We start from the raw sequence: 13,112 nt of genomic DNA, 5'->3' as shown, positions 1-13,112 counted from the left end.
TATAAAATAGGGTCAGCTGAAAAGGCTTTCAAATGGTCCTCAGCAGACACTACATCATGTTCTGGTGATCTACTGCTTGAAAAGGAAAAGTCTTTTACAGCCTAGCCCCTAAGGGTTTTAAGACCATAACACTTAAAAACCGTAAGTACAAGCTTTCTTTGATATCTGGTACAATACTATAAAATATGAATTAACAAGGATGTTAATCATTTTACACAGTATCATTATTAACCACGCTATAATCCAGAAAAGGGGACTGAAACAGTATCATATGTATAACTCGTTTTAAAGTTTGCAAAGATATTTCAGCTTAATTAATGGAAACCACCTGTCTAAACACCATTAGCTCATCTACATTTTTTAAGGACTGGCTTGAAACAGAAACGTAATCTTTAACCAAGTCACACAAGCATTCGCTTAGCAGTGAAAGGAGGTTGCTACAAAACTCGAAGTGCATTGTTTTTCTGTTATTGGGTTACGGTAGCTCAAGTCTGCAAGCACCAGAATCCCCCACCCAGCTGATCAGTTACAGCTGTTAATTGCGGAGGGAGAGAGTGGCTGACATCTGCTTCTTGCATAGTTAGTTAATGGTTCACTTCCAGGTCCTAAAAGGATTGTAGCCTCTCTCAAAAGACAATGTCGGCCCCCATATACGTCTGCCTTCTACACTGCCTGTCTTGTTCTGGTTTGTCACTCTCTATACAATGCAAATCTGAGTGAACTCACATCTGCCACTGATCGACCCAATTCGTGAGCAATCTTTTCCCATCGACCTGGGGTCCCCCCTGGGAACTTAACCATACTTCTTGTCAGCTGGCCGAGGTCCTCCTCTGTCCATTCGGGTGCCTGTAAAACATTTGTAAAACATTCATTACACTCTGGGATATTGGACATATTTTTGTGAGGTAATATACTTGAAAAAAAAAAAAAAAACCTTCAAATGAATTAATCAAATCATGTAAACCAAAAACTTAATAGCTTCAAGTATCTGGGTACCATCTCCCTCTGCTGTTGCTGAAAGCAGATAAAAACAATAGAGCAATAGTAAGATATTAAAAATCCTTAATGCTCAGAAAACCACATTTTGTATATTATATACACTAACACATTTAATTTCTATCAACATTTATACAATATACATAACACTATGAAATGCAGTAAAGATAAAAAACAGCAAAACTTAAAGATTAAATCACAGTTTAAAATGGGAAGTTTCAGACATTTATTTAATTGCACATGTAAGATTTTTTCAGCAAAGACAAAGAAAATATCCTCATTTTCAGATTTTTTACAACTTAAAAAAAGGCTCTAAATAGAACAGTAATTTCGGCTTTTGTTACTGTAATCATCCTATGTTTTAGCATTCTGGGATGATTCAGGAATGAAATCTGTTGATTCTAATATTCCATTAAGACTATTAAAGAACACCCCTTCCGCCCACAAAACACTGTTATGCCACAAAACCAAACCGGATGTTTCTACCACCCAATAACCAAAAGCTATAAAAAATGTTTGCTCTAGCTACGTAAGACAATCTGTTAAAAATAACTGTCTTCATAACAGCCAAATAAAAGCGAACAAAGCAAGGAGCACACAATTAGAGCAGTTTAAGGCACAAAATTTTGCTTGCCTTGGAAGGCAAGACGCAGTAACCGCCTTCGACATTTGCAGCATCTTTGGCAACGACTGCAGAGCCAAATCTTTGTTACCATCAGCAGTTTGCCGTTTTACTTATTTTTAAGGAATTCTTTATGACATACCTCTTCTAATCACCATTTCCGATAATGAACAGGCGCGTATCAAGCAGTTTGCATTACAGAGCCATCAGCAGAGAACAACAGTCAGAGGTGAGTGACCCCAGGGACCATCTCCACAACTACAGCAAAGCTTCTCCCTGACACTAATCCTGGCTGTCATTCTCCCACTGTGCTCTAACCACACTGACATCCGCCTGCCGCACCGCCAGCTTCACGGGGCCCTGCCTGACTTTTTACTGTCTCCCCCAATCAATGGTTCAAGCGTGCTCTTTTCACCATGTCCAAATGGCAGCTTCACTCATAATCAAAGTGCAGTGCTCCTGTTAAAGGGCTTCCCGAAAGGCTCCACCATTTGCATTCATTTGCAAAGCAAACTACTTTTATTCACTTTGTTCTGCTATCAAGAGTGTTCCCTGAAGCAGATAAATTGGCATAAATACAACCTGCCACTTAAAAGACAGTAAATAATAGCCAATAGTAGCAAGGATTTCATCAATCGTCCTGGTTTGGATCCATGTAGTCCTTTATTCAATGCTGAAAGCCCCAGACATTCATATTCGGATAGTTTTTTCATACAAGTAAAAAATGAATTATCTATGATGACTCAAACGCAAGATGCTTAAATAATGTGTGTGTGTATATGAGAAATCTCACAGATATATTACATGCATTATCATACAATTACACTCTGGCCTACAGAAGAAATGATAAATACTTAGAAAAAACTCCACATTGCACAATAACCTTATTACTTTTACTGCATTAAACAAGTTAATCCACTCCACTTATCTATTTATTGTATTATACTCCACAGATATGTTTTATACTGAAATATCTCTCGGAGATTTTTGAAGGGAAGATTTGGGGTACTTGATTTCTACTTATAAAAATTTTCATCACTGTAATTTAAATAATGAATTCTTCTAAGATTTTTGGTTAAAACCCTTTTGTTCAAAAACTAGTCAAATTTCATATTTCAAAATTAGCCTTAATATACAGTGTACTGTGATTTTCTATTTAATTTGTATTAAAACTTTGTGGGTTTTTTTTTGCTGTTTGGGGGGTGTTGGTGTTGTTTCGTGGGGGTTTTTTGGGTTTGTTTTTGTTTTTTTTTTTTAAAGTGAATTCACAGCTATTCTGTCTTACCATACCCCAAAGCATATCTAAGCAATTACACACGGAAATCAAGATGATCTTTGCAGTGATGTACACTCATCAGAAGCTTTCTGGTTAAGTTTTGTTTTCAGACTTTGCTTTTCCTATGTGCTCGAAACTTTACTAACCATTTGTAAATATTACAGAAGTCCTAAGGTTATCTTCCTAAGTAATAGACAAAACTATAATCATTCTGTAGATCTGTAGCTAATTATATAGTTAATTCACAGCACAAGAATTAATTAGCTATATTAAAATATCAACTTGTTAATCTTATTTCAAGCTGACAGTAATTTTAGAAGGCGAAGATCTAAAACATTTACAAATTTGGAAAATCTTTGAAAAAGCTTTTAGAAAAACCACTCTCGACTGCTGCAGCTGTAAAGAGCTTTTGTGAATTTGCAATTCCTCAGCAACAGTTAATTGTGTCTTTAGATGCAACAGCGCCTACTGTGATCCAACTACTACAAGCAGCTATGAGGGTGGTCATGGTGTGAATGTATTCTCCCTGTTCTAATCTGTAGCCAACTGTAACTGTGAGAGTCAAATGAATGCATAAACATACTGCTTTGTCACCTAAAACCATGTGTGTCCAATATTACTGAAACACTGCGCCAAAAATTCATCTCTACAGTAAAGCAATGGAAGACACCACATGGTGAGGGGACAGCTGTTGTTACTACGCAAGCATTCAGATTTTGCATCAAAAAAGCCCCGTTCTGAGATTAACTCCCCAGACTGAATACAAAATTAAAAGTACAGAGTTACAGTCTACAGTCTTTAAAATGAAAATAAACTGTAAGTGTTGATACGAAAAATTCATAGCATTCCCACAAATAATAATCCTTTAACCTGGTTTATCATACATAGCTGGTAATATTGAAGACTTAGTTCACCCAAACCACTATGCACCTTCTATAGAAAAGAAATATTAATGTGGTTTATTGCTTATCATCACTCTTACATGTGTATCTGCACTTAGCTACTCCATACCACCCTTTTCAGCATGACAGTTTTACACTATTAGGATGTTTTTAAATATGAGCTGCTCTATTTTCAATTACATTAAAAGCAAATTTTTAGACAATAAAGCATGTATTTTCAAAAAAACAGTCTTACTTGTTTAGACCTGTTAACATTAATAAGTATAAAACTATATACCCCTTTATTGATAAAATTGGGAAGTGGCTAGTATTTTGAGAGTTTATACAGAAACTTTAAAAGTTATTTATATTGATTTGACAATATAAGATAATTGCATTTTTTTAGATTAAATTTTAGCTTTAGACCATTTCTTCCTGTCATCAATATACTGTAGATTCAATTAAAATCACTGTTGTATGGAAGTTTGGATAATGTTTTTAATCTGGCTAGGACTCTGTGCTATGCTAATTTTGTTGATTCACTGATTTGAGCATGTCTAGTCCATGATCTTGCAAATAAACCATGAGGCAGCGTCTATTTAAAAATACCTGTGCAAACGTTTGCAGAACAAGGGTCCTAGCAAAATCCCAGAGAGTTTTGCCATTCAGGATACATTTACTTTATGAGAAGGTGGTGTTTCTATCCAGTAACTGTAAGACCAGAATGTAAAAGTATTCCTGATTTAATGTCTTGCCCATACTGTTGGGCATTATTCTTCCATATTCTTATAATTTCTTGGTTTACCTACAGGAAGTCTGAAGTCAGTCTTGTTTTATCAAGTCTAAATACACATCTGGCATTGTCATCCAGCTGTGGGTGAACACTAAGGATCTGCTACAGTTCTAAAGATCTCTTGTGAAGCTCTAAAGACCTGCTAAGGGGTATTAAGGATCTGAACTCAGATTCAAAGCCACAACGTGTTCATGCAACCCTTTGCTCCTTCAAATCCTGTTTCCACCAGTACAATTTTTTATTAATTGAGCCAACAAAACCATTAGGGCAGCAATACTGTTTCAGACCAATGGTCAAGGTAGGCCAGCAAGGTCATCATTTGTGCTCAGGGAGTGCAGCTGCAGAAAACTTTACCGCATGCTTTGTGATAACAAGAAGGACTATATTTATCATTCATCCTTTCCAGTCCCACTCTGCTTTGAAAAAACAGGGGCCGCATGCAGATACTAAGAGGAAGGCAAGCATATAGGTTACCTATATTTCCCCTAATATTTTCCCTAAATCCAATTATTTTCAGCTCAAGGAATTTCTGTATGCCGGTATATTTTATCTATTTAGTAATCCTCAATGAGTCTCTCTTTCAACGTTTTGTCCAGACTCCCCGAAACTATGTAAACTTTCTGGATTTGCAACATCATCTTCCTGAGGAGTTGCACACATCTGCTACCTGTTATACAAGGAATCGCCTTATTTTGTCTGTTTTGAACCTGGCTCCTGCTGGCTTTGCTGACACCTAGCTCTTCGTTTTGAGTGACGAACCATCAAATAGTCTACATCTACTGACTTCCATGTCATTTACAACTTTGTTCAAAATATCCTCCTACAGTATTCCCTCATAAATTGTCTCTTCCTGGCTAAAAAGTCCTAGTCTAGTCGACAGCTTTCTTATGTAAAAGCTATTTTATGCATAATACTGTCCATGATGCCCTTTTCCAAACCACCTGCAATTCCATTGTAACCAACATCTTTGAAACAAGGTACCAAACTGCACGCAGCAGGATCAATCATAAGTTTATACAGTGGCATAAGGATTCTTCTGTTTTGCTCTCTATTTCTTTCTTCACAATTTCTAACATTTGCGTTGTTTTTTGAATGATACTGAGCTGATGTTTTCAATGAAGCTAGCATTGATACCTCCTAAGATCTCACTCCTCATGTATCATGGCCAGCTCAGAGCTCAGCAGCTTGTGGGTGAAGTTAGGACAGTCATGCAGTATATCACCATTTGCATCACTTCATATTTACATACTGGGAAGTTTTTCTGCCTTTTTTATTGCCCAAGCAAACAAACTTGTAAGATCACTCTGCAGTTCTTCAGTGTCTGTTTTCATCTTCATTATTCCAAATACTACTATCATTGATAAAACTCTCTCACCTTACAGCTCACCTTTTTACCATATTATCATGTACTACATGAACACACTGAGCAGCACGATTCCTAGCAGAAACCCAGCCAAACTCCACTGCTACCCTTGCTCTACTGAAAGAGCTATTTATTTCTACCCTCCATTTCCCAACCTTTAACTAATTATTTACCTGGGAAAAGATCCTTCCTCTTATCGCATGACTGCTTTCTTTCCTCAAAAGCCTACAAGCCTTGTTAAACCCTTCTGGAAAATCAAGCAGACTTTATCAATCAGACCACCTTCTCCCTGCATATTTGTTAATCCTTCAAAGACGTCCAGAGGGTTTAAGGCAGGACTTCCCTTTATAGAAGCAATGTTCAGGACTCCATGCAGGTTGTATTTACCTGGTGCTTATTAATTCTATTCTTTATTTCAGTTTTTGATAGTTTTCCCTAAAGAGATGTCAGATTTACAGGCCTGCAAAGGTCCCTGAATTCCACTGACAACTTAATAAATAAATAGAATGGCAGCCAAGAAAATAAACAGTTAATTGAATTATTTAATCCTTAAATTTTCTTTGAATTCTTTGTTGCATATCCTCTGGTCCCGGTAACTTAAATGATTTAATCTTAAACAATATATTACATAGGTCTAAAGGAACATTAGAGATTAATTTTAGAATTTTTCAAAGAAATGACATGTAAATATGAAGATACAACTAATTACCTTCATTTACATCACAAGTGTGTCAAGATAATAACCTAACCATAGTCGTTTTTGTTTATACGATTCCTCACACAGGAATGCCTTCAGCATTAAAAGCATTAAAATATTAAACAATATACATAACGCAAGTAGACAACAGCTCTTAGAGAAGAGTGAGAACCTAAGAAGAGAAGCAGGAAGTTTCCCCTTTCTCAGTATCAGGTTTTCTACCACCTGCAGCAGCAAATGTTCCAGGACAGAGATTCTTTTCCCCACAGCTGCCCCCAAACCTGGATCAAGCATTTCCAAGCATGAAGCTGAATCCATTTCTGTTACAAAACCGATGATGAAATTGTCCGTTCTCCTCATCCCATTTTTGCTCTTGAATCAACATTTTAAGCTTCTTACACACATTCAGTTTCTCACTCACCATACCCTGCTGCCTTTTCATTTCTCTGTCCGATATATTTTCAGCCCTGCTCTACAGCTCTGCACATAGTATAGGAGGGAGAAAGTGAAAAATAAACCAACCCACCAAACACTATCAGTAAGCAGTGTGGTTTCTTTAGTCTCTAAACACACGGTTGAAGACATCTTTTCTGCAGTAGGAGAGTCCATAGGAAAAGATAGGACCCCTCAGGAGAGATTTTTCTAGACCTTGCCCGTTTCAGAATGGGGATTTCACAGACATTTTAAATTAGTGCTGCCCTGAATAATTCTGCAGCCCCCCCCTTGCAATTCACCACACCATACACCATTTCCAGTACTGAACAGATCCTTGCAGTTATTCGTGAAACTCCTCTAGTGACATTTTGCAATAACAAAAATTTATGTTTCCTGTTCTTTAACTAAGCATTACTCTGAAGATCTTCCCTTTCATCTTATCATTACTTTGTCTCTGTAAGAAGTCTTGCTGACAGAACCTGTCAAAAGCTTTATAAAAATCCAAGTACACTGTAAAGCTCTAATAATAAGGCATAACTTTTCTTTAAATTCACACTGACTTTTTATTATTATTTTAAATTCAGCGCATCTAATAGTATCATTCATTTAATAATTTCAAAAAAATTACCCGGTATGGAATTCATGCTAACCAGTCTGTATTTCCCAGAATCCCCAATAAAGCTCAAAAATTGGTACCCTATTTCCATCTCTCATTTCAAGGCTCATTTAAGTAATTGCTAAAATATTAACAGCAGTATTAAATGGATTTAATATTAGATTTCTTTTTAGGTCAACTAATGGTGAGGACCATTGTACCAAGCAATTTTTTATTTATGAACTTCAGGTGAATGCTTCAATCTAAAACACTCCCTTCCCACTTGCCTTCAGTACATGATGTCCAAAAGTCCCTGAACTCCTTTGCAGTAAAGTGGGTGAAAAGGACTTTTAGCCAGAGCATCTTCTTGAAACTGCTCTATATTTTGATCCTCCAGTACTTCAACAAAACCCTTGGCAGTGGTCTTTCACCTATTTTCTATGAAAAAAGTAACAATTTTTTTTGTTCTGGGGCTTACCTTTTTTTGGATTTGCATTTGACTTGCAAATCTTATGCTCTTTTGCATAAGCCTTTCCCTTTCTGAAGCTTTTTTCCCCCCAATTAAGCAGATATCTTCACTTTTTTGTCTGAAACAAGAATAACTTAATTCCAGTAAAATGGGTATATTTGAGATTCTTCTACTGGCTACCATATTGATTATTCATGATTTTGACTTTTTTTTTTTTTAAATTTATTCAGAAACATCTACACAACTAAAAGCTTTATTTACAAGTACGTTTCACAGCTAATGCAGGTCCAAAAGGAATCATTATTCAGCTTTCTCATTCCTAAGCTGCGCATCTATATGTACCTATATATATATCTATATATATATATTGCTTACTTAACCTCAGCAGGAAGCCTGAGTGAATAATAGACTCTCCCACCACCAATTTTAGCAGCATTACATGGTGCTGCTAGGCTATTCCTAGACTTATAATAAGCCATATCTTAAGAATGAAAAATTTGTGTTCTAACAGACAGACAAAAAGCGGGGGAGGAGGATGAGAAGTAAATATAAATCAAGTTAAGAACCAGCTACGTGAAGCAGTAAGACCATTTTTTAAAGTTATGACTATATTCAGAAAGTTGAAGATACTCGAAAAACAGTAGCAATCAGTCACCTAGCAGAAAAGGTGGCAAATGGTGACTTAAAAATGAAGCGCTGGATGAGCTATATACTCACAAGATGATTGCTATTATACTACGTTCATTCCAACGTTTCTGGCTTTCGCTTCTAGACACTGGCCCTTCTGTGTCTTCCTCCCAGCCTGAGAGGCCCTTTTATAACAAGTATTTTCTCCCATCAAGGCATCTGCTAAGTTAAAAGGTCACTCTCCAAGTACCCATAGATATAATTTCCAACTCTTGAGTAATTTCTACAATTTTCTTTATGTCTATTTTCCACCTTTTTTCATGGAAATCCCCAAATTACAAAAAGTTGCTCAGAGCTGATCTTTCCTCCCCTTTCCTACTCATTATTTATTCCTGCTTCGAGAATTCAGAGCCAAGAACAGTTTCTAATACTTTCTTTGAAAGTGGTCCAGTTCTTCATAAAGAATCTATAGGGGGAAGCAATGCTGAACAGTAATTTCCAGGTTTTGCAAGAACAAGAACACCTCAAAAAACATCTCTAAATTACTTTAATAGAAATATTTTCTTGTCAATAGAGCTGAAATTGCTCTAAAATAATAACTTGTTAATGACTAGTCATTGATATGAATGATCATCTAGTTAAAGCTACATCATCTGGAAAAAGAGGGAGTGCGAGAGTGACTGGGTGGGCACCTGGCAGCCAGCCACAGTAAAGGCACCAAAGAATTACGAAATAAATTACAACATCCTGGTTTGTATCTAGGAGAAGTTTTGGGGAAGAATCCTTTGGTGATCTCCCCTCAAAACTACAGGAGTAGAAGATTACCGGCATCTATGATTGCTGTTGTTGGTTAAAACAGCACAAATACCAGATTTAAAGTAAAGCTCTGCTAGCAATACAGTTGTCTGCAAATCTACCTCTGCAATAAATAAATTAAAAAAAAATTGTTATCTATTGAGTATAACAAAACTAATTTGTTGGAATTCCTACAATAATCAATTATAATTTTAGGTAGAAGTTACTGATTTCTCATCAAAATTACTCCCTCAGTGATTTAAGCACTTCTGAAAAATGTATTAATATTTTTTCTTTTTTTGACTAGCTTATAAAAAAGGAAAATCTTCCATGGATGTCTACATTCTAAAGATGTTATTGTCATATAACAGCAGCATGTATTGGTTGCCTTCACTGAAATACCAAAGCCCTTTCATGATCACAAAGGTTCAAAGAGATCACAGATAAAACAGACAATTCCATAAAACACAGATAAAATGAGCATATATGAAAAGGAAACAAAACCAAGAGCAAAGTTATTAGAGCGTAAATGTCTTAATTTAAAGCTAGAGAATAATGACTCCCTATACAGTCCTCAAATAGTATCAGAAGCCTAAATTAACTAATGAACTTCCTACCCCGGCTTTCTTTAATAGGAGGTGTTTTGAAGAATCATTCCTATTTCAGTTTTCCTTGACCAGCAAAGATATAACTTATATTTGATGAATAAGATGTTTCTCTCACAATTCTTTTAGTCAATTAAAATGGAAATTACCCTTGCGTTCTTTGAGAATGGAGTTGAAGTCAATGAGTAAATGCGTACCACTTAACAGTACAGAATCACAGAATGGTTGAGGTTGGAAAGGACCTCTGGGGGTCATCTGGTCCAACACTTTGCTCAAGCAGGGCCACCTAGAGCCAGTTGCTGAGGACCATGACCAGAGAGCTTTTGAATACCTATCTCCAAGAAGGGAGACTCCACAACCTTCCTGGGCAACCTGTGTCAGCGCTCTGTCGCTTTCACAGTAAAAAAGTATTTCCTGATGTTTAGAGGGACACTCACATTTGTGCCCATTCTTGTATCCTAAATCACAAAGCCCTATTAAAACAATTAAAAATTTTGAGTGAAGGTATAAGTAATTTATTGGTTAGGAAATCATTAACAAAAATAAAAGGTTTTTCAAAGTTACGTTTCTTAAAATTCTACATGGCTTGAGGGGGAAAAAAAAGTATCTATCCAAGTCAGTGTAGAAATGCATCCAAAATCCCACAAATCCTCCATGCAGTCACAATATATACACGGAGGCACAACTTCTACTATCTGCTGTTGCACTTCTAGTAAATTTGAGTTTTGTTTTCAGAGGCCATCCTTCCTCAGGCATGAGGGATGACATTTCAGGAGCTACAGTTCTCCTAGTACATCTCTCAGTACATACTCATCACATAATTTATTGCCATCCTTCTCCTGCTAGCCCACTCACATCAAACTTCGAAAACCCCAGAACAAAAAGTGTATTTGTTCTTACATTATATGCTTCATCCTTTCTTAAGTGGATCCACCAGTCATGCTGACACTGCTGTATCAATGAAGACACTAAGTTATGAGGACGGGACAGGAACTGAAAGACTATTCTGTGATAACTTCTCCAGCAATAGTCTAATTAAGAGATACTAAGAACCCTTCTTGGCAGTGAAGCTGCTGTCTCCTCACCAAAATGAGATACATTCAGCATGTAATTAAGGCACAGGTCATTATAAGACCTGAACTTGTTTAACAAGAGGAAACACAACTAGATTTCTCAAGGTTCATTCCAGCCCTAAGATATAAATTTTCATGAAACAAACAGCTCTTGTTGTATAACATCAGGGTTCGATACCAGAAAAAAAATATTTTAAAATTCTGGTTCTCGGCAAGGATCCTAGAACTCTATGAATCTGGGAATACAAATGGAATGGCATTAAATAAAGTTCACGAGCCCTTCAATTTATACATAAGCTGGAAGCTCATCCACCGGAAGTGACATAAAAAGAGCCAGGTTTACTGGCAGAAGGGTGACTATAAACTTCCAGTGTTATTCAGAGATCAAAAAAGCAAGAGATACCAAATGGATGAAATAAGGTCCATCCACAGACACAGAGATCCAGCTTTAGAAAATAAAATGAACAAACAAGCTTTTTAGGCCAGGTTTTGTTTTGTTTAATCTAGAATGGTTTTCTGATGCTGTTCACATCCCTACGCCCAGTTACACAAACATAACAGACTAACACATTACAGAAGTGGGACATGAGCACTCAGGTGTTAATTTACCATAAGATTAGGCTGGAAGTTAGAGAATGCTTCAAATGAAGTGATTTTCCACATGCTAAAAGAACTTGGAGGGAGTTGGGTTCAGAGGGGATGAGAAAATCCTCATCCATTCCAATATGGAGCTTGTTCCATAGCAAGATCCCTCTAGTATTAACACAAAAATATGTTAGCTAGTTATTTGCAATGCATCAACTCAAATGACATTTTCTTTTTTAAAAAAAAGGAGATAAAGCCAAAATGTAGTAAAGCATCTGTCTCTAGCAATACATACCTGAAAAAGGCCGCTGCTCTATAATCGATGTTTTCACACTGCAGGTTCTACCAGGCTTTGATTCGCGACTTAATACAAAGCTTTCTTTAACCCATAGCTGTTAACATGACCAAATACATGCAGGAATGTTCCAAACCCCTACCTACATTACCCTAAAGCAACCTGAATATTCCTCCTATGAAGTAGATAGTTTTCAAAAACATGAAAAATAATTCAAACGACGACATATTTTTATGGCTTTTGAAATGAAATTGTTCTGTCATATTTACACAAAGATCAGCTAATTTTGTCTTTTTCTGTTTGTCATTACAGAAAACCATGAGGGGAAAAAAGGTTATTTCTTGCTGCATGCTCAAAATCAAGTCTACTTTTCCATCATGCAAGCCAGAGGAAAAACGTCACAATTAAATGGTTCATAAATATAACGCTAAAATTACTATTTAAGTCAATGTAATTGAACAGAAATTAAAATGTAGTTTTTAATTGCATATTACAACTTAAACGGTAGCACTTAGCAGAAAGTGTTAACTCATTTATTTTTTAATTGTTAGCTGCTTCAAGGCAATTGTTTTAATGCAGAAAAAAGCAAGAAGCTCTTCAGTAAATTTGATTGTAGGACACTCAGGCATGCAGATCAAATAAACTATAGGTCGAATAGGTAATTAGTTTTGCCCTGTGATACATTAATATGGAGACAAATTTCCAAAGAAAAGGAATAGATGTTTTTCGTTTAATTCTCTCTCAAAACACCACTCTAGTTGGATATTTTAATGTAGCTTAAAAAGTATTTCCATTTGATAGAGAACATGAAATGCCAAGTCTTCAAGAGCATATAGATCAATATGTTCTTCAGGAAAAGAATTTTGTAACTTTCATGAGCTTCAATAAGTAAGTGCATAGGGTAGTAAGTCTTCAACAGACTGCAGGTGGCAATTTTTTTCATTATTACTTGATACATTAAAAATCTTCGGCCATGCTGTTAAATTCGATAGAGAAGATGAGCCC

General features: G+C 36.2%; 1 protein-coding gene across 1 annotated transcript in view; it reads right to left on the bottom strand.

The window, feature by feature from the left end:
• The window catches only part of DNAJC1 (DnaJ heat shock protein family (Hsp40) member C1), a 116,172-nt gene that overhangs the window by 14,692 nt on the left and 88,368 nt on the right, over positions 1-13,112 (bottom strand). Inside the window, exon 9 of the mRNA XM_063324678.1 lies at positions 727-846. Coding sequence (XP_063180748.1) covers positions 727-846 — 120 coding nt within the window. The remainder of the gene's footprint in view (positions 1-726; positions 847-13,112) is intronic.

Source organism: Chroicocephalus ridibundus, chromosome 2 (genome assembly GCF_963924245.1).
Source record: "Chroicocephalus ridibundus chromosome 2, bChrRid1.1, whole genome shotgun sequence".
Taxonomy (NCBI): Eukaryota; Metazoa; Chordata; class Aves; order Charadriiformes; family Laridae; genus Chroicocephalus; species Chroicocephalus ridibundus.
Note: the sequence above shows the minus strand (reverse complement) of the source record. Positions and strands in the feature narration are given on the sequence as shown.